At 45.8% G+C, this 27,778-nt stretch overlaps 1 protein-coding gene across 1 annotated transcript in view; it reads right to left on the bottom strand.

Annotated features, from left to right (window-relative positions):
- The window catches only part of PRPF40A (pre-mRNA processing factor 40 homolog A), a 235,613-nt gene that overhangs the window by 147,563 nt on the left and 60,272 nt on the right, over positions 1-27,778 (bottom strand). Inside the window, 2 exon segments of the mRNA XM_033944203.1 lie at positions 6,211-6,235; positions 15,060-15,180. Of these exon segments, the coding sequence (XP_033800094.1) occupies positions 6,211-6,235; positions 15,060-15,180 (146 nt within the window).

The following is a 27,778-nucleotide window of genomic DNA, read 5'->3' as shown; positions in this document are numbered from 1 at the left end:
CATCGATGCCTCAATGCAGAGCGATGATGCTTTGATGTAGAGCTTTGTTGTGACGTTGAGGATTGATGCTTTGGTGGTGAGTGCTGATGTCTACTAGCAGATCAATGCGATGTAGACCAACAAGATCTGGATTCAGTACCCTGCAGCCTTGAGGTGCAATGTTTAGGTTGGGCCAGTACCCAGGGAGTCTATGTTAACAGGGCTCGGTCTTGGGCCCGATCCTATTCAACATCTTTATAAGGGACCTGACAGAAGGGCTTCGAGGGAAAATAACTTTATTCGCCGATGACGCCAAACTAAGTAATGTAGTGGGCAAATGCACAACGGACGAAGATTCGACACCCGACAACATGATACACGACCTACTCCTACTGGAGCGCTGGTCTAGGACCTGGCAACTCAGCTTCAATGCCAAAAAATGCAAAGTTATGCACCTGGGCAGCCAAAATCCATGCAAGATCTATACCCTTAATGGCGAGATCCTAGCAAGAACGGTAGCAGAACGAGACTTGTGGGAGATTGTCGGTGAGGACATGAAGGCTGCCAATCAAGTGGAGCAAGCTTCATCCAAGGCAAGACAAATCATAGGTTGCATACGCAGGGGTTTCGTCAGCCGGAAGTCATTATGCCATTGTACAGATCCATGGTGAGACCCCACCTGGAATACTGTGTGCAATTCTGGAGGCCGCATTATCGCCGAGACTGGAGTCGGTTCAGAGAATGGCCACCCGGATGGTCTCGGGACTCAAGGATCTCCCGTACGAGGAACGGCTAGACAAATTGCGACTGTACTCGCTCGAGGAGCGCAGGGAGAGGGGGGACATGATCGAGACGTTCAAGTATCTCATGGGCTGCATCGAGACTGAGGAAGATATCTTCTTTTTCAGGGGTCCCGCGACAACAAGAGGGCATCCGTGGAAAATCAGAGGCGGAAAACTACGAGGTGACACCAGGAAATTCTTTTTCACTGAAAGGGTGGTTGATCGCTGGAATAGTCTTCCACTGCAGGTGATTGAGACTAGTAGCGTGCCTGATTTTAAAGCCAAATGGGATCGACACATGGGATCTATTCACAGGGCAAAGGGAGGGGAGGGACAGTAGGGTGGGAAGACTTGATGGGCCGTGGCCCTTATCTGCCGTCTATTTCTATGTTTCTAACAGTGGTGTTGCATGCAACTTAAACATGTCATCGATCTCCCTCTGAAAGAATTCATTAAGTTGCTCGTTAAAGAGCTGCATCAGTACTCTTGGCTCAAGACCTGGTACCATCGGTGTGGCAGGGTGTCTAGGAGTGGGTGACCTGAGAGAGGATGCATGCCCTGAAGGAGACACAGCCTGCAGAGAGAGTGGTGGTGTCGCTTTTTGGCCTGCATCGAGGGACTCTATGCTGTCGAGGCCTGCTACAGTACTTGGGAAGAGGATGGTTTCTTAGCTGGCTTCCCCAATGCCGATGTCAATGCTGGTACCATCAGTACTGGCGGTTCAGAATGTTTCCAGGTGTCCCTAGCTGAACCAAAGAGCTTCTCTTGATGAATTTGACGAGTTTTTTTTAGGATTGTTTCTGCAAGGTAGAACGCCGCAGACAGGAGTCCACTCAATGTTCAGAGACTAAACACTGTAAACACCAGTTATGTGGGTCAGTTATAGAGAGAGGCCTGCTGGCACCAACTGCAATTTTGAAGCCCGTCAACACTTTTGACATGAATGGAAATATGGCATCAGCAAGGTTTAAACTTGATGATTAAACTTGTAAAGTAAACTGAAAAGAAAACCAGAGGCAGAACAGCCCCACTGAAAACACCTCATATGAAGTTAATGAAAGCCCTTACAAGTGCAGGAATCCGAGTGAAGGAAAAAGAAAGTAAATTATTAATATATATATTTTTTGAGGGGGGTTTATGAAGAAAAAAGAAACAGAAAACAAAGGCCTGGATTAAAAACAAATGGGGGTCGAATGCATGCCAACTGGACAAAGTCCAGAAACACACTTCTTTGTTCTACGGAGAACCAAGACTGAGGAATAGTGAGCCTATGTCGGCGGGAAGACACTTACGCATGTGCGGTGTGGGTAGTTGCGAAGTTTCTTAAAACATACAGTGACAGTTCACTTTTAACACTGTTCGTACCAGGCTCTGTGGATGACATCACCCACATGTGAAAAAATGCTGCCTGTTTGTCCTAGGATAAAATGCTTTTCTAGCAGCTGTTTTCTTGGCTAGGACAAGTAAACTTCAAGACATAATTACCTATAAACTATATACTCAGTTTCATCACAACAAAATAGCTCTTCAAACTTTTTACGAGTTTTTAATAAAAAAACAGTGGCATCTTTCAATGCTAAATGAGGAAAGAGCACTCCCTACTTTTAACCATGAATTTCAAACTCTCCTCCATACTCCTGACAGCCCCAACATTGAATAACCAGGATCACTGCAGACCGTGGGAGGTACAGTAGATGGGCTGCCTCCCATGGTCTCAATATTGAGCTTGATGTGTTTAGTTGAGCTGTATCAACCTTCCTCTCTTTGTAATGTTTCAACTCTTGCATCATCTCGATGACTAGACTGTTCCTCAACAATGGACAGTTCATAGCAAGATGAGCAGCCTGGAGCTTGGGAGTCTTGAATGTGCTTGATTTGATCTTGACTATTGATTGAAATAAGCACTCTCTTTCATCTATAACAGATGTTTTCTATAGACAGCAGGTTTGTTTATGGCACTTGATATACCACACATTAGACTCGGCAAAGGAAATACGGTAGTTTACAATAAAAGTTCAGAGATAAAAATGAACTAGAAAGAGTGAAGACAAGCACAGGCCTAGGTGATGGAGGAGGAAAAGGACTCTAAGAAAAGGCAGGTCTTAAGCAGTTTCTTGAAAGAGGTGATGGTTGGAAGGTTTTAGACACAGTCTGTTTCAACATCTTAAGAGCTGCATTCTCTAGAGCTATGATAAAAATTGAGGAGCCAAGGAGACTGCTGCACAAAGAGCCATACTTGTGTAGAACTTTATACTCTATTCCAGTGGTCTTAAACTCACGGCCCAGGGGGCCACATGCGGCCCGCCAGGTACTATTTTGAGGCCCTTGGTATGTTACCATTGTTCTGGAACGTTGCCCACCTCACTACTTTAACCTCATGCAAGCGCTTTCCTGCGTCTGAACGTGATTGTGAGATGAGGTGGAGTGGATAGGACAATTGCATACAGATGCAGGAAAACACTTGCATGAGGCGGGCAACATTCCAGAACATAAGGTAACCACTGGAGGCAGTGCAGCTTGTGCGTCTGTATGTAATCTCATGAACTCTCATGAAATTCGGCACCTTTCCTGGTGGTGACTGCTTGATGTAAGATAACGGTTATGTCTGGTGCTGGAGGAGGTGAGAGCTGAAGGTGGTTGCGGACGTGATCACCGGACATGTAAGGCACAAGTCGGATATTGATTCTCCCCTCTACAAAAAAGCCTAGAGGACTACACCAAAATCTTGTCTCTTGCAGTTGATACTTTAGAATCTAAATCACAATTTTCCTTGAGGTAAAACTTTATAAATCTTTCCTTAATTTATAAATCTTTTCCTTTAGTTTATAAATCTTTCCTTAATTGCTTCTGATAATTTCAGCTATACACAGCTGAAAGCAGTGCAACATGCAGAAAGTGAAAAACTATCTAAACTTCACTTTCTGCATGTTGCACTGCTTTCAGCAGTGTATAGCTGAAATTGTCAAAGCAATTAAGGAAAGATTTATAAACTATAACGAGTTTTACCTCATGCAAAGTTGTCATTTCTTTAATAAGACATTAATTAAGAACATAAGAATTGCCTCCGCTCGGTCAGACCAGAGGTCCATCGTGCCCAGCAGTCCGCACCCGCGGCGGCCCATCAGGTCCATGACCTGTTAGGTAGTCCCTGATTTTTCCTAACCTATCTCTACTTCTATCTGTACCCCTCAATCCCCTTATCCTTCAGGAATTTATCTAAACCTTCCTTGAACCCCCCGTAGCGTGCTCTGCCCTATCACAACCTCCGGGAGCGCGTTCCATGTGTCCACCACCCTCTGAGTAAAGAAGAACTTCCTAGCATTTGTTCTAAACCTATCCCCTTTCAATTTCTCCGAGTGCCCCCTTGTACTTGTGGTTCCCCAAAGCCTGAAGAATCTGTCCCTGTCTACCTTGTCTATGCCTTTCAGGATTTTAAAAGTTTCTATCATGTCTCCTCTAAGTCTCCGCTTTTCCAGGGAGAATAGCCCCAGCTTTTCCAACCTGTCAGCGTATGAAAAGTTTCCATACCTCTTACCAATTTAGTCACTCTTCTCTGGACTCCCTCAAGTATCGCCATGTCCTTTTTGAGGTACGGCAACCAGTACTGGACGCAGTACTCCAGATGCGGGTGCACCATTGCACCATACAGCAGCATGATGACTTCCTTCGTCCTGGTCGTGATACCCTTTTTAATGATACCCAACATTCTGTTTGCTTTCTTTGAGGCTGTCGCACATTGTGCCGATGCTTTCATTGTTGTATCCACTAACACACCCAGGTCTCTTTCAAGGTTATTTACCCCTAGCAATGATCCCCCCATTTTGTAGCTGAACATCGGGTTATTTTTCCCCTACATGCATGACCTTGCATTTTTCTATATTAAAGCTCATTTGTCACTTTATTGCCCATTCTTCCAGTATCATTAGGTCCCTTTTCAGGTCTTCACAGTCTTCCATGGTTCTAACCCTGCTGCAGAGGTTGGTGTCATCTGCAAATTTAATAACCTCACATTTCGTCCCCATCTCCATGTCATCTATAAATATGTTGAACAGGAGTGGCCCCAGCACCGACCCCTGTAAAACTCCTCTCGTGACCCTCCTCCAGTCCGAGTAGTGTCCCTTCACTCCAACCATTTGCTTCCTGCCTGTCAACCAGTGTTTAACCCAGTGGTTCCCAAACCTGTCCTGAGGGACCCCCAGCCAGTCAGGTTTTCAAGATATCCCTAATGAATATGCATGAGAGAGATTTGCATACCTGTCACTTCCATTATATGCAAATCTCTCTCATGCATATTCATTAGGGATATCTTGAAAACCTGACTGGCTGGAAGTCCTCCAGGACAGGTTTGGGAACCATTGGTTTTACCCATCTGTGTACATCCCCTTCCACCCCGTGGTTCCCCAGCTTCCTGAGTAGCTGCTCATGGGGTACCTTATCAAAGGCTTTTTGGAAGTCGAGATAAACGATGTCTATGGGTTCCCCTTTGTCCATCTGGCTGTTTATCTCTTCAAAGAAGTGCAGTAAGTTCGTGAGGCACGACCTTCCCTTGCAGAAGCCGTGATGGCTCACCCTCAGCTGTCCATTTTTTTCTATGTGCTCGCAGATGCTGTCCTTAACCAGTGCTTCCATCATCTTACCCGGAACCGAAGTCAAGCTCACCGGTCTATAGTTTCCCGGGTCACCCCTCAATCCTTTCTTAAAGATAGGCGTGACATTTGCTATTTTCCAGTCCTCCGGGATCTCCCCAGTTTTTAAGGATAGGTTACATATTTGCTGGAGTGTTTCCGTTATTTCGTTTCTCAGTTCTTTTAGTACCCTTTGGTGGAGTCCGTCCGGGCCTGGTGATTTGTTGCTCTTCAATCTATCTGTCGGAGGACATCCTCTTGGCTTATCTCTATTTGCTCAAGCTTTTCATCTTGATCCCCACTTATGATCTCCTCGGGTTATTTTTTCTGCGGTCCTCCAAGTATCTACAAATCCAAAATATGGCCCTGCAAAGGGTTTGACTTGAGACCACTGCTCTATTCTGTCTGTAGGAGAGCTGTTGTGTCCCAGTAATGTGATATCATCACCCACTTGTGTGTCTGATCAATCTTGTTGTCTACAGAAAACACCTTTTGAGATTGTTTAGCATAAGAACCTAATCACTACCATACTGGGTCAGATCTATGATTAATCTAACCCAATATCCTGCTTTTGAGGTCAATCCAAGTTAACAGTACTTGGCAGAATTCCAAATAATAGCAAGATTTCATGCTGTTGATTCCAGGGACAAGAAGTGGCTTTCCCCATGTCTATGTCAATAACAGACTATGTATAATATTTTACTAGATATGCTTTTCAGCCAACACATCTAGTAAAATATTATACATAGTCTGTTAATTTACATTAATACAAAATTTAATAAATCAAACATTTAAAAAAAAACACCAAAACTTTTGTGACCTACCTATTTTCTTCAGCTTTAATAATAGCTGTGGGTAAAAAGAAGGAGAGAAAATTAAATCTGTCAAAATACATTTTTGGCCTTTATAAAAGTGGAATATAAAATTTCATCTACAAATTAAGCTGCTCTCAGTGCTTTCTCTGGTTAAAAGAAGTGTCTTACAAAGTAAAGTAGATGATATAAGTAATTTATTAAACAACCCAGTCAATCTGGTTGTTTCTAACTAAACTGCCCTAGCAAGGCCATATCCCAGCTTCCAGCTGTACAAGCTTGATTTCTTTCTGAAAACTATGCTCTCTTTCAGTAACCAGAATATCATTCTCCTACAGTTCTTGTGGTCCCTTTTCAGTTTTCTATCATACTAGGCAGATGAGCCACATATTCAGTCACTAAAGTTGTAAATTGATCTCGTATGTTTCAGGTGGCTGGACCTTTATTACGAAATTCAATTCCAGATTCCATTCATTTGATTTCTTGGCACTCTGGAAAAGCTTGAAAGCTTATTTTTCCCCCGATTGGCCTTTTCAAATCTGGGAAATGTGTAGTAATTTATTTATTTAAAAAATTTCTATACCATCTAAAACCTAAATGGTTTACATAATAATACATACATAAATTTGTAAAACAACAAATAAAAACTCATGAACATAAATAGACAAATCCTCAGAGAATCAGCAATAGAGGAATAAATATCAAAGGAGGCCTATGCAGCTCAAAGATCAACATCATAAAGAATCAAAATCTATAAAAAGGCATTTACAAACAATTGCGTTTTTAGTAATTTGGCCTTATTTCTAAGGCACAGGTCTCAGGTTGTAAACTGTATGCTGTATTTTAGTGTGATTTGTTGAGTTTTGTTTTAATTATGTATGTATTGCTGTTACCCGCATAGTTGCTAGATATGCGGGTTATAAGTGTTTTAAATAAATTAACACGCACAGCTCCCCTCCAACATGTCTTTCACAGAGCCTTTCAACCGTACTCTTTCTGTTGCTTTTGTATTTGTTTTATTAATTTCTATATATTTGGTACCACCTAAAAAAAAAGCATATTGCATTATTTTGAAAATTTCAGAAAATCCTTGCTATCCACTAAAGTAAAGATAGTAATGAAAGATTAGGTTCTTACCTTTGTTAATCTTCTCTCTTGTAAATTTACATTTTATTCCTGGACCAGCGGGTTATTTCCTTCTACCCGCAAGGACTTTGTAGGAAGCCTACTCCACCTCCTCTTACCTCAGCATTGGCCCTCTAAGAATCAGTTAGTCTTAAAGCAGCCAGGAACATCTGAAGAGGATAAGAACGAGACGGGTATGGGGACACTCCCGAACAAGTCCGTCTACTCTGCTCACAATTAGAAATGCAACAATTAAACATAATTGAACTAGGACATTAAACATTAGTAACCTGAACAACAATAACAGTACTATAAGTAGACGCAGCATGCACTGCCATAAAGGGGCGCTCCAAATAGTGCTCCCCTGAAACTGAGTGCTAAACCCATTCTGATAGAACTCTAATAGAAAACTGGTCAGAAAACCAGCTTAAAAGTACTTGGAAAGGCAGACAATCAGCGAATCAGGAAAACACAGGGCGGGTTCCTGGAATAAAGTGTGGATTTACAGGAAAGAAGATTAACAAAGGTAAGAACCTAATCTTTCGTTCTTTTACAATCCCACTTTATTTCAGGACCAGTGGGCCGTAACAGAGCAGTCTCAGAGAATCAGGATGAGCCTGATGCCAAAACAAGAGGCACCAAAAGCAGCATCCTGCTTGGCCGCCACATCGATCCTATAAAACTTGGTAAATGTATGCCAGGAGGACCACATAGTGGCCCTACATATCTCGCCCAAAGAAACCACAAACGACTCTTCCAAACAGACAAAACACCTCTGGTAGAATGAGCCTACACCTCAAGGAGGAGCTACTTTCTGGCCACCACGTAAATTATGCAAATGGCCATTCAGATCCATCTGGAAATGGTGGCCTGAGAAACTGGCCTATCCTTGCAGGCAGGACCCGCCAGAACGAAAAGATGGATAGAGGCGCAAAACTCTTTCAAGATCTCCAGGTACTGTGTAATGAGGTGTATGGCCCATCACGTGAGAGAGTACTTTCTCAAGGGAGGGCTAAACCAGAGTCTACCCCTCCCCAGATTTCCCTTAAGGATGGGCAATAGGTAACCAGGGATAAACAGGGAATAGCTGTGTCAACCTAGGGCTAGATTCACTAAGGGCACGGATCCGATCCATGTTGCTGATTCACGAATCACCCTCACGCCCCCAACCGACTGAATTGGATCGCTGAACAGCAATCCTTGAGCATGCGCAGACCCTCTGTGCCCGGCAAAGCAGGAAATTTATTTTTTTCTTGCACTACAGGGAAGGGCAAGAGAGTCGGGGCAGCAGGAGAGATTTGGGACAAGAGCAGGGCAGCGAGTCAGGGCAAGAGCAGGAGATGGAGCAGGTAGGAGTTTGGGGTAGAGAGCAGAAAAACAGGGCAGAGAGCAGTGCGGCAGAAGGCAGGGCAGTCAGAAAGGACCTGAGTGACTGGTCCTCAGCAGTCGCTTATTTTTGGATCAGTCAGCCCAGTCCTTTTTTTTTTTTTTTAGTGAATAGGTGCCTGCCTATATTTGAATGCTGCTACCCCTCATTTGCATGCGCAGATCGGAGGATGATCGAGACAGAGGTTAGTGAATCGGGTCGGAGGGAAAACAGGTCACAAAGGAGTTGCTAATTGGTCGGAAGCTTAGTGAATCTAGCCCCTAGTTCCTAATGGGGTGGTTCTAGTCATAGTGGAAGACTAGGTGGGTGGTATTAGGAACCAGCTACCCCTATTTCCCCAGGCTATTGTGTTGCCCAATAGTAAAGACTGGATGACCTTGTCATTGGACTTAACATAAGAACATAAGAACATAAGAAGCGCCATCTCCGGATCAGACCTTCGGTCCATCAAGTCCGGCGATCCGCACACGCGGAGGCCCTGCTAGGTATTCGCCTGGCTTATTTTATAGCCAACCATATCTTTATATGCCTATCTCAAGGAGATATGCATCTAGTTTGCTTTTGAAACCTAGGACTGTCGATTCCGCAATAATCTCCCCTGGGAGAGTATTCCAGATGTCAACCACTCTCTGTGTGAAGCAGAACTTCCTGACATTGGTCCTGAACTTGCCCCCCCTTAGCTTCATTTCATGTCCTCTTGTCCGTGTCAAATTGGACATTGTAAATAATCTTCTCTGCTCTATTTTGTCAATTCCTTTCAGTATTTTGAAGGTCTCGATCATATCCCCACGCAGTCTCCTTTTCTCAAGGGAGAACAATCCCAGTGTTTTGACTTGAATAGCTAATTTGCATAAGAAGTGAACTGCAAAGAAACGGGGTGATTTATGGAGAAAGGAGACTCCTAAAACCTTGAACTGGACTCTTGATAGGGAGAGAAGCTTTATCTTGGACCCCCTCAACCCTTAGGGGACATTTTAAGGGATCAAGAGGTACCTCACCCTTAACTGAAAGGGGAGGTTGATTAATGGACTCCCAGCAGAAAAGAGCATAGTTGGAGTTCTTGAAAACAAGAGCTCCAGGGTCTCTCAAGAGGCTGACTCTCGAAAGGAGGAACGCTGGCCTAGTGCCTAGCCCTCGGTGGGCCTACAGCCTTCTCTGAGCATCAGAGCTAGGATAACTAGGACACTTGGCCTACACCCCCAGTAGGCGGAAGGGCACTTGGTCTACATACTCGGTAGGCGGTGAAAGGGCACTGGTAGGCAGTGAACAGATGCTCAATTTACATCTGTGGGTAGGCGAGGTCCAGGGGCGTGACATACCGCAACACCCGACCCTACTCACTTGAGTCGGAGGAAGCAAAATCAGGAAGCCGTACTTCCCGATTTACATGGAAAATGTAAACCACTTTTGCTAGAAAAGAAGGAACAGCGTGCAGCTTCACACTAGATCCAGACAGGAAAGATCCTGAAGCTCCAAAACCCCAAGGGCTGGTGTAAGCGCCATCAGAAATATAGCCTTGATCATAAGATTCATGAGGGACACCTGCTCTAGAGGCTCATACGACAGATGAACCAGAGAGCGGAGAACCAGGTGAAGATTCCACATCAGACAGGGAAGGCGCAGCAAAGGCTGAAGCCTCAGAACACGCCACAGAATGTGGGCAACATCCGAATGAGCTGCCAAGGAGCCTCTCAGAACTGAAGGACCTATACAAGAGAGCCTGGCAATCTGCACCCTGAGAGAATCTACTGCTAGGCCCTTCTTCAGGCCATCCTGCAGAAACACAAGGAACCAACGACATAGACTAGATCACCTGTCTCAGGATGCACCAAGCTAGATAACATCTCCAAGCCTTCGCACAGGCAGCCACTGTGGATATGTTTTTGCTGCAAAGCAATGTGGCAACCACAGCTGAAGAATAGCCCCGACTAGTAAAGGCTACACACTCAATAGCCATGCCACAAGACCAAAGCGGTCTGAATCGAGCATTGCAATCGAACCCTGCGGGGGGAGGTGAGGGTGACTAGGTAGACAGAGTCCCTGATCCTGCTAAAGCTGAACCAAGGCAGCATAACATGGCCACCTTGGCCAATCAGGTGCGACAAGGATCACTGGACATCAATGGGCCGCTATCTCGTATCAAGAGATGCCCTATCATGGGCCACAGAGGGAAGACAGAGAAGACCTTCCCATGGCCAGGGCTGAACCAGAGCATTCAGGCTTTTGCTGCAGGCGACTGGAGAAGCAATTTGCTTTCTTGTGAGCCGCAGTTGCCATGAGATCGAATGTGGGACATCTGCACTTAACCACTAGGCAATTGAACACTCTTTGAGACAGAGACCACTCTCTGGGGTCCAGAGTCTGACAACTGAGAAAATCCGCCTGAACGTTGTCCACTCCTGCCACGTGCATCATTGACAGCGCTACTAGATGTCTCTCTGCTCACAAGAAAAGAAGCCGAGTCTCTATGCGCAGGGAGGGACTCCTCATTTCCCCCTACCAATTGACGTAAGCCACCACTGTGGTCTTGTCCACAACGACCGGAACCTGGAGGTACTGCCATGTCGTTGGGACCGGAGTAGCCAGGTCACTGATAGTCTGTTGAAGCTTGCCATGTCGTTGGGACCGGAGTAGCCAGGTCACTGATAGTCTGTTGAAGCTTCTCCTGACGAGACAAAGGCAGGAACACTTTATTTTATCCCTTGGGAAATTGAACTCCCAGGTATTCCAAATCCTGTGCTGGCTCGAGGTGACTCTTCTGAAAGTGATCACCCAGCCCAGGCACTGCAACAACTGTACCACCGCCCAATGCCTCTTGGACTCTGAAGGAGCTCTAATCAACCAGTCATCCAGATACGGGTGAACCAGGGCATCTAGGGTGCGAAGATGGGCTGCCACCACCACCACCATCATTTTGGTGAAGTGGGGCACCACTGCCAACCCAAAAGACATCACCGCATACTGGAAAATGTTGCTCCAAGACGAGGAACCTTAAAGACCTCCTGAGGTCCGGAAAAAAATGGGAACATGGAGTTATGCCTTTGTCAGATCCAAGAAGGTGGCACTCCTCTAGCACCACCAAGGCTATCAGTGAGCATACCATTTCCATGTGGAAACATGGCACTTTCAGCACTGCACTGACCACTTTGAGGTCCAGAAGCAGTCTCCAGTCTTCAAAGCTTCGTTAAGGAACAATGAAGAATATTGAGCCCAAGACTGGCTCTGGAAAGGGTTCTATCGCCGCAAAATCAAGTAATCTACGGTTTGTGGCCTGCACCCAAGTCACCTTCTCGGGGTGGCCTGCTGGTGGATACTGAAAATACTCAGTTCAAGGACAAACTTCAATTTGTTACCATTCCCGAGAACCTCCAAGACCTAGCAGTAGAAGGCAATGGCCTGCCATTCCACCAGAAAAGTCGACAACCGCCCCTGATGCGCAGGGAGAGGGGGGGACACCAGCCTAGCATCAAAATTGCTTCTTTGCAGGGGCTGTCAGACTCTCCTTGGATGACTGGTGTCGAGAACCGCTAAACCGCGGTCTGGCAGATGAGGACTGCTGGCCAGCGAGAGGGCCTGAGTACAGACGAAAGCATCTGAAGGAATAAAAATTAGAGTGCCCTAAACCTCTGGGAGGGCAGGATCTAGTCACAAGCAATGACTGGGGCCTGCAATCCTGCACACTGACCACGAGATCATCCAGACCCCAGCTGAACAGTAGCTGTTCCTGAAAGGGCAACCGGTTCAGGTCCTTTAGAGGGCGAATTGCCAGACTACTGCTGGATTCCAAAACATCCTGTGAGCTGAAACAGAATAGGTGGAAAGCTTAGCAAAGACTTTCAAGATGTCATTGTCATACAAGGCATCAGCCATATAGTCCACTCCCGAGAGTAGGAAAGCCAAATTACATAGCACCATAGTGTCAGGATATTGGTGGAGCTTGGAATGGCATGCCTGGACCACGAAAGAAGTGTCTGCCCACGCCTAATACCAGCAGACACCAAAATAAACAGATGCAAGAGGATGAAATCCATATGTCGGTCCTGAACATCCTTCAGGATCACTCCCTCGTCACTGGGGAGAGAAGTGTGTTTGGTGATCTGCACCACTGAGGAATCCACCATCGGGGAAGCAAAGCACTCGTTAAAAACATTCGCCACGGGTTAAAGCTGGGACATGATACAAGCACAATTCTTCAGGCGCCTCCCAAATATCCGTAAGAATCCGAACTAGATCAGGAAAAGAGGCAGATTGCGGCCTCTGGTCACTCGTGAAGGAACATTCTGCAATGACAGGCTGCTCAGACTGCAGTTTTAATTCCTGGAGAGAGTCAGAGATCAAATTCACCAGATCAATGTGCTTGAAAAATCTGCGCAAGTGGGCGCCTCCTCCCAGATCTGGGATTCCACATTGATCCAGATCCTGAAGATCCGCCAATTCTGCAGCAGCCACGGTGCCCCCCTGCGTAAGTAAAGGCATGGAAAGCATATCTGGTGCAACCAGCTTACCTGCCAGCACCCCCTAGGGGAGGCAAGAGAAAAGACCCTGGTCCAAAGGAGCAGGTGTCCCTATGGTTGGCACAGAGGCTGGCAGGAGACACGGAGAGACTTTTGTTTATTTGGGGTTTTTTTTTGCCAAGTATGCCCGAGACATCAGAGTAATAAAATCCAGGCAAAACCCATCCTCTGCAGTGGACGTTGACCCCTGTGGTCCAGGATTGAAATGTTTGGAGGAGTGACAAGGTTTGTTTCCTGAAACGTGCTTGCGTTTCGCTGTAATGTCACCTGCACATTCCCTAGGGCCCCAACACCATTTTCGCGGGTGTCAGACTCTTTTTGGAGGCAGAAGGCACTGGATTCGGGCAGGCTGCGCACACGTGGAAATCCAACAGCCATCCACCACAAATAAGGCATGAATCCATCATATCCTGCCCTGGGGAAGCCATCTGTGTGGTTTTCTTGCAAAAACTAAGCTGGCACATATGAAAAATAACTTTAAAATCAAATCGGGAAAAATCCAAGATGGCTGCTTCGGGTGCTGAGTTTCACTAAAAATACTTCAGGAAAAACACAGGGAGCCCTCACAAACAGTGATTTTAGGATTGGGGAGGGCATGCAAAGAAACCACCCAAAAAACCTTTTAGAGACCCCCCAAAATTGCTGATTCAGGCTGTCAGCCTGTACTCACTGTTACATGTGCTGAAAGGGAGAACTCTGCAAACAGAGTTTAAAAAGCTTACAGGGATATTCTTTGCCTTAGACAGCTGGAAAGCTGGACTTCTGAATTTTCTGAGTGCCCCACTGTCAGGTACCTCCGCCATCCTTGGATACGCCACACAGATGCCTGGCAGAAGTACTCAGTCTGGCTCTGATCCCGGATGCGCCTCCATGGAACCACGCAGCCTGCACTCAACACATTAGTGGATGAACCTGGGGTGAGCAAGCTCCCAAAGGAATGGTCCCTGAGCCCCAATCTGATGTACAGGCTGTCCAGAGGGTTTACTGTCAAGCAGGGAACTCCCCAGAAGCAGACTTTTCCAAAGGTCTGCGATCTCCTGCAGTTAGAGCTGTCCCCACAGGGAACCTCTGCAGCACGAGGGCAAAAACCACAAATGCAAAGACTGAAAATCACATGAAATAAAATACGAGCAGAAAAGATAAGCTCCTACAGCCTGGCTTGTAGGAAGGAAAACTGATTCCTAGATGGTTAGTGTTGAGGTAAGAGGGGGTGGGGTTGGGCTTCCTACAAAGTCCTGGTGGATAGACAGAAATAACCCACTGATCATGGAATAAAGTGGGATTGTACAAGAACATAATCACGTTGATGTAATACATTCAGTTGACCGTCCCCCTTTATGCGGAAGCACTTATCAAGTACATGCTTGACTGTCAAGATTATGAAAAGGGCAAAGGTGAGGGTTCTAGTAGTCTAGCAAATATACAGCAATACTCTTAATACAATAACACAATTATAAATATTATTAGGTCTTTATTTCTCCAGTGAAACAATTTAATCCCTTTGACATATCTAAAACTGAGCCTAGTATGATTTATCTTTGTTATAAAGTATCTATCACTATATTTAAGGCATTTTATTATAGATTGCACTCTTGGAACTGCACAAAATGCTGTGGAACAGGTTTCCTATCTACTGTATATAACCTGGGCAATTTTATAAAAGGCTCTTTCTGCATAATGTACACATTATTCTACCTGTGGAAATGCCATTTACAAGTTCTCCCCTAAATGACTGCTGAACTGGTTGTTATTCTTACCTAGTAAATTTAAGTAGCAAAATTTATTAATGTCTTTGCGCAGGACACTGCATCACTTTGCCTTTTTTAAAACATTACCTTCAAGATCTTCTAGTTCTTTGGGCTTTGCCCAGCGCGATTCCTTTGTCTGGGAATTATAGTAGTAAGACTTTCCAGAGTCAGACTTGAACTCCTTCCAGGGACATTTGGATAGCAATTGCTGAAGTGGAAGAAAAGCAAATATTCTGTTACATATCCAAGAAGGGCAAACTGTGCTTCAGAGCAAATCATATATGAACTCAACATACTCATTTAGAATATACTTATTTTTTTAACTTCCAGGACCATGGATGGTTTTCTAAAAGCTGCTGAGATGATGTCCAACTATCAAAGAAACAGCAAAATATCTTCCATTGCAAATTCACTACCTACTGATTAAAAGGGTAGGTTAAAAAAAAAAGCCCCATGAAAGAAAAAGCTTTTACAGAATGGGGGGGGAAGCTAACATTTAGAAAACATTGTTATATACTTCTTATAGCTATTTTCTGTAAACAGAACTCAGACACAGGAGTGAGTGACATAGCTGTACCCTGCTAGGGTGGAACTGCTTTCATGGGGCTCAGAATTTAGTACAGGTACAAGATCCTTTATCCAAAATTCCAAAAAACAAAATTTTGACACTTCATTTACGTTTGAAGGTATTGCTCCAGTCCCACAGTTTGTAACATGTTTGTGTTTGAAGTGCTTAAGTGTTTATGTTTGCCTTATTTTGAAATAAAAAAAAGTCCAGTGGCAGTTTTGTGGTCCTATGGTCTTGTCTTTCACTGACTTAAGATTACCATTCCAAAATCTGAAAAGTTCCAGTTACTTACCGTTAACAGGTGTTATCCAGGGACATCAGGCAGATATTCTCACATGTGGGTGACGTCATCCATGGAGCCCCGGTACAGACAGTTTTAAAAGTGCATCGCCACTTTAAGAACTTAAGTTTGCAAACTGCCCACACCACGCCTTCCCGCCTGATGTCGCTCGCGGCTCAATTCAATAAGCAAGCTAAGAAGCCAACCAGGGGAGGTGGGTGGGTTGTGAGAATATCTGCCTGCTGTCCCTGAATAACACCTGTTTATGGTAAGTAACTGTGCTTTATCCCAGGACAAACAGGCAGCATATTCTCACATGTGGGACTCCCTAGCTTACTATGATGGGATGGAGGGAGAATTGGCCATCAGGAAAATAAATTTTGCAATACTGCTTGGCCGAAATGACCATCCCATCTCAAATAAGATTCCAGACAGTAATGTGATGTGAATGTATAAACTGAGGACCAAGTAGCAGCTTTACATATTTCATCAATAGGAATTGAGCGAAGGAAAGCAACTGAAGCTGTCATAGCTCTGACTTCGTGGACTGTGACACAACTCTCCAGATGCAGTCCAGCCTGAGCATAACAGAAGGAGATACAAGAAACCAACCATATGGAAATCGTTCTTGGATACAGGACGTCCCAACTTGTTAGGGTCAAAGGAGACAAAAACTTGAGGAGATGATCAATGTGGTTGAGTTCTCTACAAATAGTAAGCCAATGCTCATTTGCAGTCCAAAGTGTGAAAAGCCATCTCCCCAGGTGATGAGGCTCTTTTGAACCTGGGAGTGGCAGCCTATTAAAAATGGACAGCTATATGGTGGAATGGGCAAGCATGAAAAATAAAATAGCCATTATTTTCCTTCCATTGCTCTGGATTTTACTAGTCAGGGTTTTGGTTATAAGATAAGGACCTATCCAAGGGCAAAGGAGGAGGGTTTAAATGGCTAGATAAAATTACAATTGGAGAAGGCAGAACACAAACCAGATAAAACAAGCAGGGGATAATATATTGACCTAAATACGTGTTTGTGCTGAGGTAGCTGGAAACAGGAGTAGGCCTTCTCTCATGTCACTAGAATTAATATATAAGCTCTGTTGAAGACCAGAGAAGATACACACAGGCTGTAGCTTAGTTTTATGAAGTCCCATTGTTTCAATGTGTGTCCAGTCTCCAGAGACCTGCAGAACAGATAAGGTTTGGCTTTTGACCTGGTTGCTATAGAGATGGACTTTTCTTCTTACTACAGAGATTACATTCCAGGGGAGGGGGTTTCCCTCTCCTTTTTTTTGCAAGGTAAAGTTAGAAATGCTAATTGAATATACAAAATGATGAATTAAATTTAGTGAACTAATAACATAGGAACTTTCATATTCAAGGGTTCAGATTGAAATATAATTACCTCTAACAATTGTACTGGAGGATGCATATAGGAAAATGTAGGGTTTGTTGTGGGAGTGGATTAGCCACTCCCCTTTTCTTTCACTGAGACACGGGATTTTCAGTGCATGCTCTTAAATGATTAAGTCACATGGGAGCAGTAGTTGACTTTTAAAAAGAAATGATTTAAAGCTGTGTGTATGGATAATTTTTCCTCTGTAAGTATATTGTAATAGTTTTTATTGTAATACTTTTTCCTGGTTTCTTCTGTACTTTTTCTTTATTAGATAAGCTATTATTAAAATGTAACTTTTAAGAATTCTTGTGTGAGGGGGACGGACACTCCCCCAATATCCAAGTATTCATGACCAATTAGATGCAGGCAGTAAAATGAACCTATTCATTTAAATATACCTATTCATTTATTAGGTATATTTAAATGAACCTAGCAGAACAGAATTTTGAGGGCAGATCGTTCCTGGGGGGGGTCACATGATGGCAGCGCTGTGAGCAGACGTCTCAAGCTCGAGCTCCGCTTCTCCTCCGCCTACAACCCCGAATATCATTGCTTGTCAGCCATCTCTCTTTTTTCGGATGGTACTAGTACCCCTTGCAGTGTCACTGTTTCCCTGAGAGGGATTCTCCGGAGCTCTTCATGTCGAGGATAGGCAGTTATGCCTTTTAAAGCGACGCGGCCTGGTAAAGATAAGCCTGTCCAGACTTCCATCATGGCGGCGTCCAACGCGGCGCCATGCAGCACACCCCAGCATGAGGACGATATGCAGGTGTCTGTCCGCCATTTATCTACATTGCTCGACGAAAAGCTGTCCAAACTCCATGCTGTCCTGGAAGAGGTAAAAGACAGTATAGCCGGCCATGCAGCGCGACTTGACCAGGCTGAGGAGAGGAATCGGCCCAGGAGGACCGGGCTGAATCGGCGGAGCAGCGTATTGCCCTGCTGGAGACCAAAGTAAAAACTTTGGCAGATCGGGCAGAGGACGCTGAAAATCGCGGACGCCGGAAGAATCTCCTTCTTATCGGGCTACCAGAGACGGTTAAAGACGCAGAATTGGGACAGCTGCTAGAGACCTGGTTACCGCAGACCCTGGGCTTAGCTGCCATGTTGGGTCAGGTGCAGGTGGAACGGGCCCATCGCATTGGAGCACCGCGGGCGGACGGCACACGACCCAGGCCTGTGATAGCACGCTTTCTCAATTATGCTACCAAGGCAAAAATCCTGGACGCCTATCGCAAGACCCGCACTTTGGATTACCAAGGCTCTAAACTCCTGCTGTTCCAGGATTTCTCCGCCCAGTCCGAACGTCGACGAGCCCTTACTCCATACTGCACTCAATTACATTCGAGGGGGATTCGATTCGCACTTCAATACCCTGCCAAAATTCGTATTCAGCATAACAACGGGACGGTTACCTTGGACACCCCTGCGGATCTTCAGTCCTTTCTGGCTAAGTTACCGGTGCCTTGACTGGGGACCCTCATACCTGCCGTGGGTTTTGCGCCTGGACTGGACACGATTTTTCCTGTTTTTCTGTCTGGGGACAGTCCGGCCTGATGTCATCTTCAGTCCTCATTTCTGGGGGGAGAACTTTGTTCGATCTGACTATGGGTTTTTTTTTTACCCTGATCCCCCCCCCCCCCCCGGATATCGTTCCGGTGCTGGACCTTTTGTATGCTGACAAGCTTGGACATCTTGCTCCTGATTTCTGTTGATGGGGGGACTATATGTAGTATTTTCATTACTTAGGGTGGTCAGTGGGCTGTTTTGCTGATGTGTTTTTGGGAGGGGGTTGGGATTAAGGGTGGGTGGGGGGGAGTGCATGCATGGAGCTGGGTGTATGTTAGTGTGCATGGGGGTTGTATGATGGCTAGCTTGAGAGTGTGGGGTTCGGTTTCCTTTCTAGACCTGCCTTACAATTTTTTGGGGATCCCGGAGGGTATGATTCTCTATTGGTTTGTGGGGGAGGGACCTGGCTGGGGGGTCCATCCCCAATTTTTTGCGGGTTGGATGTGCATTTTCTCTCTCACCACCATGGGCTCGTAGAGTATGGTTCAACTGAAACTTTCCACCCTTAATGTGGATGGGATTCACTCCCCTATCAAAAGGAAGAAGGTGTTGACCTGGTTGCGCAAGGCACGTGTTGATATAGCTTTCCTGCAGGAGACGCACCTCAATACCGTAGAACATGAGAAATTAAGATGGGACTGGGTGGGTGAAGTCTATTATTCTTCGTACAGTAGCCACCATCGGGGGGTTGCTATCTTGATCCACAGGCAGCTACCCTTTCATTTGCATAAGGTTGTCCAGGATGGGGAGGGTAGATTTGTGCTGGCATTGGGGGAGTTATGGGGACATAAATTGGTGCTTTGTAATATATATGCATCCAATATTTACTCTCATCGCTTCTTTTCGGTGTTGATGGCACGGCTGACACAGTACCCGGGCTACCAATTTGTGCTTGGTGGGGACTTTAATATCATTGCTGATCCCACCTTGGATAGTGCTCCCCCGAAGACTTTTCCGCGGGGCCATGGTGATAAAGGGGTGAATTTTCTCACTCATCAAATCGGGCTTTTGGACATCTGGCGGGTGTTACACCCTACAGAACACACGTATACTTTTTTTTCTAACCCCCATAATCTTTATACTCGTTTAGACTACTTTCTGCTGTCCTCCTCCCTACTCCCGGTGGTCGCCGATGTTGACATTGTAGACGTACCCTTGTCGGATCATTCCCCGGTATTGCTTTCTCTTCAGATTACGGCGGACCCCAAGGAACGCTCCTGGCGATTCCCCTGTTATCTGTACAAGGATCTTGCTTTTCGCAGGTATCTCCGCGATAAGTGGTTGGAGTACTACGATAATAATTTCCAGCCCGACATTGATCCGAGCCTCTTTTGGGAGGCCTCCAAAGCCGTTATTCGGGGCTTTATAATAGCCTATACTGCAGGCAGGAGGCGGCGACAAGAGCGGGAATTGCTGGAGCTATCAGGCGAACTGCAAATGTTACACCGCAGACATCAGAGTAGTTTGTCCCTTACAGATAAATCTAGATTGAAGGAACTTCGGCGACAAGTGGATCTTATTTTAACAGCTCGAGCGAAACGGGATATCTACTTTCATCACTATCGCCTCCACCGCTGGGGAGGCAAGGCGGGCAGCTTACTGGCACGCTTAATCCGACCATCCCACAAGAAGCAGGTGATCACGTCCATTACAGATTCGCAGGGTCGGAGGCATACCACAGAAGCTGCTATTCATCAACAATTTGTTAAGTATTATCGGGAGTTGTACGCCCATCGACCTTTCGAAGACGGGGAGAGAGATTTGTTCTTCCAAGACGTCGTGCTTCCCCAGCTCGCGCCTGCACAGATCCACCAGCTGAACGCCCCTGTCAACAGCTTGGAAGTGTCCATGGGTATCAAGGGGCTCAAACTTACCAAATCTCCGGGCCCAAATGGCTATGGGCCTGAATATTACAAGATTCTATCGGATGTCATCGCGCCCTCTCTTGGTGTGGCTTATAATAATTCACATTCCCAGAGAGCCCTCGACAGCTATAATATGGCCCATGTTGTTCTACTGCAAAAACCTGGAAAGGACCCATCCCAGGTGGGCTCCTATAGGCCCATCTCCCTTCTTAATCAAGACGCGAAACTGTTGGCCGCTATACTGGCGAAGCGTTTGAACAATTTTCTGCACCTACTCATCCATGAGGATCAGGTGGGCTTTGTGTCTGGTAGATACGCTTCTATGAACTTGACCCGTGCACTTAAGGCTATTCACTCTCGGCGGGGGGGGGGGGGGGGGGGGAAATAGTAGAGCGGCTATAGTTGGCCTAGATATGGAAAAGGCGTTCGACAGCATTTCGTGGTCGTACCTTTTTTGGGTCTTTTTGGAGTGGGTTCGCAGTCTCTATTTTTCTCCCCGAGCTCGACTTCTGGTAAATGGTCATCTCACCACCCCTTTCCCCCTGGAGAGAGGGACGCGTCAGGGCTGCCCGTTGTCGCCGCTTCTATTTCTCCTTGCTATTGAGCCTTTGGCGGTTAAAATTCGATCGGATCCTGTTATCCAGGGCATACGGATAGGAGCGCGTGAGAGTCGTCTTAATCTTTTTGCGGATGACATTCTCCTTTATTTCGAGGATGCTTCGCTTCACCTGCCCATGGCCCTACAGATTGTTCAGGCCTTTGGGAATATTTTGGGCCTTAGAGTCAACTGTGCCAAATCTGAACTACTTCCTTTAGCATCCGAGCGCCCTGAACGTTGGCATGCTGGGCTTCCCATCCCACCCGTACGAAAGCCGATGCGCTATTTGGGGGTTTATCTGAGCACACAACCCTCTCTTATATATCGCTATAATGTTCTTCACCATCTCGAGGCTATCCGTGCCCTTTGCGTCAAGTGGAAAGATTTGCCCCTGACCTTATGGGGGCGGATGGCTTTATTTAAGATGGTTTTGCTCCCTAAACTGTTGTATCCTTTACAGACTATTCCTTTGTGGATCACTACCAAAGATGAGCGGGCTTTTAAATCTATCTTGAGCTCTTTTATTTGGCGGAACAAGGCAGCCAGAATTAGCTCCAGTACTCTATCCTTGGATGTACGGTTGGGGGGTTTGAATTTGCCGGATATTCGGCTGTATAATGTAGCGTCTTTGATACGGTTTGTGCATGAAGGTATTACGGGAGACTGTAGATTTTCCCCATCGGGCTGGATGTCCGCGTGGTGCGAACCCCATTCCTTTCTTTCCCTGCTGCATGTGGAGTCGCGGAGGGTGATGGAGGTGGGTCCTCGGTTCGCTTTTTTGCGTCCCCTGCGCATGGCGTGGAGGTGGTGGCGCCGGAGACAATGCCGTACCCCTCAGGCTTCTCCTTTTCTTCCTTTGGTGGGTAATGCTGCCTTTCCCCCGGGGATGGGCGCCTCGGGATTTAAGCTGTGGGAGTTACGGGGCTGTGTCAGTTTACGCCATATTCATGAGACGGGCAGGGGGATTTTTCCTACCTTTGAACAGCTCAGGGCCAGATGGGACCTTCCCGCTACTCATTTTTGGGCCTATTTACAGGTGCGCCATTACTGCTTTTCACTGGAGCGCCAATGGGGGATGCAGTGGTCCTTGGGTAGATGGGATGCCCAATTGGTGGCTAGCGCAGATGAACTGGCTAGCCACCTGGTACAGGGTCCTCAAGTTCGCCCCTTCGGTGCCTTATTTGGAGAGGGTAGCTGGCCTGTGGTCTCGGGATTTGGATGGTGACTACACGGGGGCCCAAGTGTTGGATCTTTTTGCCAACATTTTTCTCCTGGTGGGGCCTGTTGATCTTAAGGAAATGCAATTCAAAATTCTACATCGTGCCTATATTTCTAGAACCAGGGGCAAGATTATGGGTCTCTGGGACGATGCTCTCTGTTCCCATTGCCAGACGGCCCAGGGCACCCTAGTTCATATGTTTTTGGAGTGTCTTCATGTGGCTCTTTGGCTCCAGGTCCTTCCTTTTTTGGACAACCTGCTTGGGAGAGGGGTGCCTAGGGACTATGGCTTGTTGTTATTGGGGGACCAGAGGGACCTTCTTCTTGGTGGGTTTACTCTCCCGCAACGGAAATTTCTATATACTGCGCTTTTGCTGGTGAAGAGACTGCTGTTGCACCACTGGGTGACACCGACTCCGGCTTCTTTCCTCCAGTGGCTCCAGAGACTGTTGGAAGTTGCTTCCTTCGAAATCCATGCTTACCGGGATGCCCTCTCTGGTGATCACCAATCTTATGCTTTCTTGTGGAGAGCGGCCAAACTGGCGGCGGAGGCGGCGGTTTCTGCAGCCTCTTCTTGACTCAGTTTTTTCCGCCCCCCCCCCCCTCTCTCTCAGGCTGGTTTGCGTGGATGGTCTGTATGGGTTGGTACGACTGGGGCTGTGTGGGGTGTTGTATGAGTTTCCTGTGTGTTGCGATTAGTCTGGTATGGTCTGTTTGGGTGGTGCATGCTAGTGGTTTGGTTGTGTGGTGTGGCTGTTCTGGGGTTGATACGTTAAATGATTATTGCGGCTATGGCTTACTCTCCCACTGGAGGTTTTTTTTTCTTTCCCTTGCTTTCACTGTTGGGAGACTTCTGCTTCTAGTGTCGGGGCTTTGCTGATATACTCTTCTTATCTTTTTTCTGGGAGTGTACCTGTTTGCCCTTGAATCTTTGTTCCTAATGTTTATTGGTAGTTTATGTCTGCCGCCTTCGTGGGCGTGCTATCTTGTTCTGGAACTTTTGTTTATCGCTTGTTACAGGGCTACTGGCTCTGAGTCTTGTATTGCTGTTGGCTGCTTTCTCAATAAAAATTATTTACAAAAAAAAAGAACAGAATTTTGAGGGCATTATGTCAGGGAAGTTGCATTTACACTCTCTGACTTGTAATGTTCCTCCATTGTACAAATGAATGCCTTGAAACAGGGCTGTCTGTTGAATTTTAATAAAACAAGATTTTATCTGGAACATTTGTACAATTATCACCAATTCATTGCACCTTTGGGCAGGGTAGAACCAAAACGCTGCTCACAGGGTGAGAATGAGGCTTAGGAAAAAACACTGGGAGTGCAGTAGATTGATTAAGGTGGAATTCTGTAAGGACTTTAGGAAGGAACTTTGGATGGGTGTGAAGCACCACTTTGTCATGGTGGAATACTGTGAAAGGGGGATCCGCTTCCAGTGCTTGAAGTTCACTGACTCGTTGAGCTGAAGTTCAGGAGACTAGAAAAAGCACTTTCCAAGTAAGGTATTAGAGATGAGCCATAGACATTAGCTCAAAAGGAGGCTTCATCAAAGTACTAATGACCACATTAAGATCCCAAACCACTGGAGGTGGTTTGAGAAGTGATTTGACATTGAAAAGTCTTTTCATGAATATGGGCACAAGAGTTTTACCATTGATAGCACTGAGATGATTTCTAATTGAAGTGGTCTTGCGACCTGAATTGGATAAATATAGAAGATACAGAGGTGGATTTAGGCTCATGATGAAGAGCACACCAGGTGAAAAACCGTGTCCATTTTTGCTGGTAGCACTGCTGCATAGACGGTTTTCTGGATGCTTCCAAGATTAATCTGACAGGCTGAGAAAGATGCAGGTCAGCCAATGTTAGTCTAAGAGGTACCAAACTGTCAGGTGTAATGCTGAAAGACTGGGATGCAGAAGAGATCCGTGATTGTGTGTGAGAAGAGATGGGAAAACTTGAAGAGGTACTGGTTCCTTGATACTGAGTTGAAGTAGATGGGAAAACCAGGGCTGTCTGGGCCACCGAGGAGCTGTAAGAATCATGATGGTTTAATTCCTGCTTGAGCTTGACAAGCATCTTGAGGATGAGGGGGATTAGAGGAAAGGCATAAAGAAACTAGTGAGTCCAATCTGGCAGAAAAGCATCCGTTTCCAGATGGTGAGGAAAGTACTCCTGGAAGCAAAACCTGGGCAGCTTGTGATTGAGGGGGGTTGCAAACAAGTCTATCTGAGGAGTCCCCCATTGAGAGAAGATGTAAAGCAGAACTGCAAAACTGAATGTCCACTCGTGTGGTTGAAGAAATCTGCTGAGTGTCTGCAAGAGAATTCTGTTCCCCTTGAATGTATATTGCTTTCAGGAATATATTGCGAGCAATAGCCCAGGTCCAAATTTCTGGGCCTCCTGACAAAGACGGAGAGATCCTGTGCTTCCTTGTTTGTTTATGTAATACATCGTGACCCGATTGTCTGTGCAGATAAGGACAGTGTTAGTCACAATGTGCTGAAAAGCTTTGAAAGCATTATAGATCACTCTGACTTCCAACAGATTTATATGACAAAGGCGGTCCTGGGCAGACCAGTGACCTTGCGTGCGAAGACCGTCCAGATGAGCTCCTCAAGTATAAGTGGACGAGTCCGTGGTCAGCACTTTCTGAAGAGGAGGGGTGTGGAACAAAAATCCTCTGGACAGATTGGAAGAGATCATCCACCGTTGCAGAGACTGTCAAAGCGAATGAGTGACTGCAATGTGTTGATAGAGTGGGTTGAGTACTTGAGACTACTGAGATGCGAGTCCATGGAGGTATCCTGAGATGAAGTGTCGCAAACTGAGGCCATGTGGCCCAGTAGTACCATTATTTGTCTGGCTGAGATTGATGGCAGATAAGTCTGAGTGCAAAGCTGAATCATATTGTCTCGTCTTTGTGTTGTAGAAACGCTCCGAGATGAATGGTATCGAGCAGAGCTCCTATGAATTCTAGAGTCTGAGAAATGCTGCTGCCACTACAACTAGGCACTTGGTGAATACTCTGGGAGAGGATGCAAGGCTAAAGGGTAGTACTTTGTATTAATAATGGTGATGAGCCACCTGAAAACGGAGGAATTGTCTGAAGGCCAGATGCACTGGAATGTGAGTGTAGGTTTCTTTTAGATCCAGAGTTAATAGTCAGTCTTTGTTACCTAAGAGGAATATAAAGTTCCCAGGGATAACATCCAAAACTTTTCCTTCACTAGAAACTTGAGACCCTTGAGGTCCAACATTGGACAAAGACCTCCCTTCTTTTTTGGAATGAGAAAATACTGAGAGTAAAACCTCCGGTTTCTCTGTGCAGGAGTAACCCTTTCGATGGCATTGAGAAGGATAAGAGATTCTATCTCTGAAAGAAGAGACGTCTGCTGATGGTGAAAAGGAGTCTCTCTTGGAGGATGAACTGGAGGAATGTCGATAAAGTAGAGTATCCCTCCCGAATGACTGTTAGAACCCAGAGGTTTGTGGTAATCAGTTCCCAATGAGGATAATACAGTTGAAGCTGTCATCCGATGGGTTGAGGGAGAGGCTAGGATAGAGGAACAGCGGCTATGTTCTCGAGAAGACGTAAAAAAGACTGAGCAGACTTTTGGGGAGCTGCTGAGTTTTTTTTGAGGACATTGCTGCTTCTGTTGCTTTTGCTGCGGTCTAGGGGGAGCAGTAGGTTTGGAAGAAAAGCTCCTCTGTTAGGAAGAAAAACACCTCCAATAGGAAGAAAAAGGTTTGAAAGTTGAAGGCTTAGGCTTGGATTTGACTAAAGCATCCCAATGTTTCTCATGGTCTGTGAGCATTTGGGTAGCATTTTCAATAGTCACCAAATAGCTCATCACCCAAGCATAGAATGTTAGCCAAGCTGCCATGCCAGATGTCTCAATGCCATCGACATAGCTGAGGCTCTAGAAGATAATTCAAAGGCATCATAAGACGATCTTGTCATATACCTTTTAGCTAGGGCAAGGGTGGTAAAGATGTGACAAAAATCCTGTAATTGCTGTGAAGGATTGTACCTATCAAAATAAGACAATTTCTTAACCAGAGTCTTGACATAACAGGAAATATATAAATTGTAGTTAGGACTCTGTTGGCCAACATGGAGTTTTGGTACAGGTGACGGCCAAATTTGTTCATAGTGCGCCCTTCACATCCTGGTGGTTCTGATGCATAGACTCTGGATGGAATAGATTTTTTCAAAGTTGACTCTACCACCAGGGACTGAGGCTGCAGTTGCAGTTTGTCAAAACTAGAAGAAGAAATGATTTTGTATAGAGCCCAATTTTCTGGGGACCACAGTAATAATAGGGGGGTGGTGTCTTCCAGTTCTTATGAAGAGTCTCCCTGAGAATACCATGTAATGGTAATCAAATAAGTTCTTTAGGAGGCTCATCATAGTCCAAAGCCTTCAAATATTCAGCATTGTAAGTAGAATCAGCTTCTAATTTGACTGGGAGCTCTTTACCTAATTGCCGAATAAATTTTATGAAGGAAAGTCTTTCAGTAGGAGACTTAGCTCTTTGTTGAGACTTTTGAGGAGACTTTTCAGAAGGGGTGTCATAAACCTCTGTAGTAGGCTCAGAGACATCATCCACCTAGTCAGAATGTAAGTCCAAATCATAAAAGTCTTTTGGCGACGGGGGTGCATCGAGACCGATATCGACGTCAAGCCTGGTGCCAATCAGATGTATGTATGTATGATGTCACTTCCTTGCACTCTTTGTAAATCAGGAAGAAGAGTGATGCTTGCGCTTCAAAGTAGCTGAGGATGAACGATGCTGAGCAGACTCGGATCATCAAGATGAGGAAGAATGCTGATGCCTCGAGGAACTGGATGGAGATTGGGCTCTATGTAAATGGTGCTTTTACATGGAAGATTGACGCTGTACCGGAGATCTAGTATTGGTACCACAAGATCTGATGGCCTTATGCTCAGGCTGGGTCGGTACCGATGGAGTCAGTGTTGGAGTAAGGAGTTTGAACATGTCATTGACTTGGAACAGCACTTCCAGCTTTTCCTGTTACGAGAGCATCAATACCATTTGGCGTTCTGCCGATACCAGCAGTGCCTTTTCTGGCCTCAGAGAAGGCAACCATGAAGAGGATGCACACCTCGATGGAGGCCAGACGTAAGAGCGGTCGTCGCTTTGTCGGCATCAAGGGACTTGATGCAATGTTGACCTGCGAGACCTGTTGGGAAGCAGGGAGGCTTTTTAGCTGGCTTACCCGATGGAGTGATGTCCCCTTACACTGACGTCAAAGTTGATGATTTCAACGTAGAAGGATGT

The sequence above is a fragment of the Geotrypetes seraphini genome, chromosome 5, assembly GCF_902459505.1.
Source record: "Geotrypetes seraphini chromosome 5, aGeoSer1.1, whole genome shotgun sequence".
NCBI lineage: Eukaryota > Metazoa > Chordata > Amphibia > Gymnophiona > Dermophiidae > Geotrypetes > Geotrypetes seraphini.
Note: the sequence above shows the minus strand (reverse complement) of the source record. Positions and strands in the feature narration are given on the sequence as shown.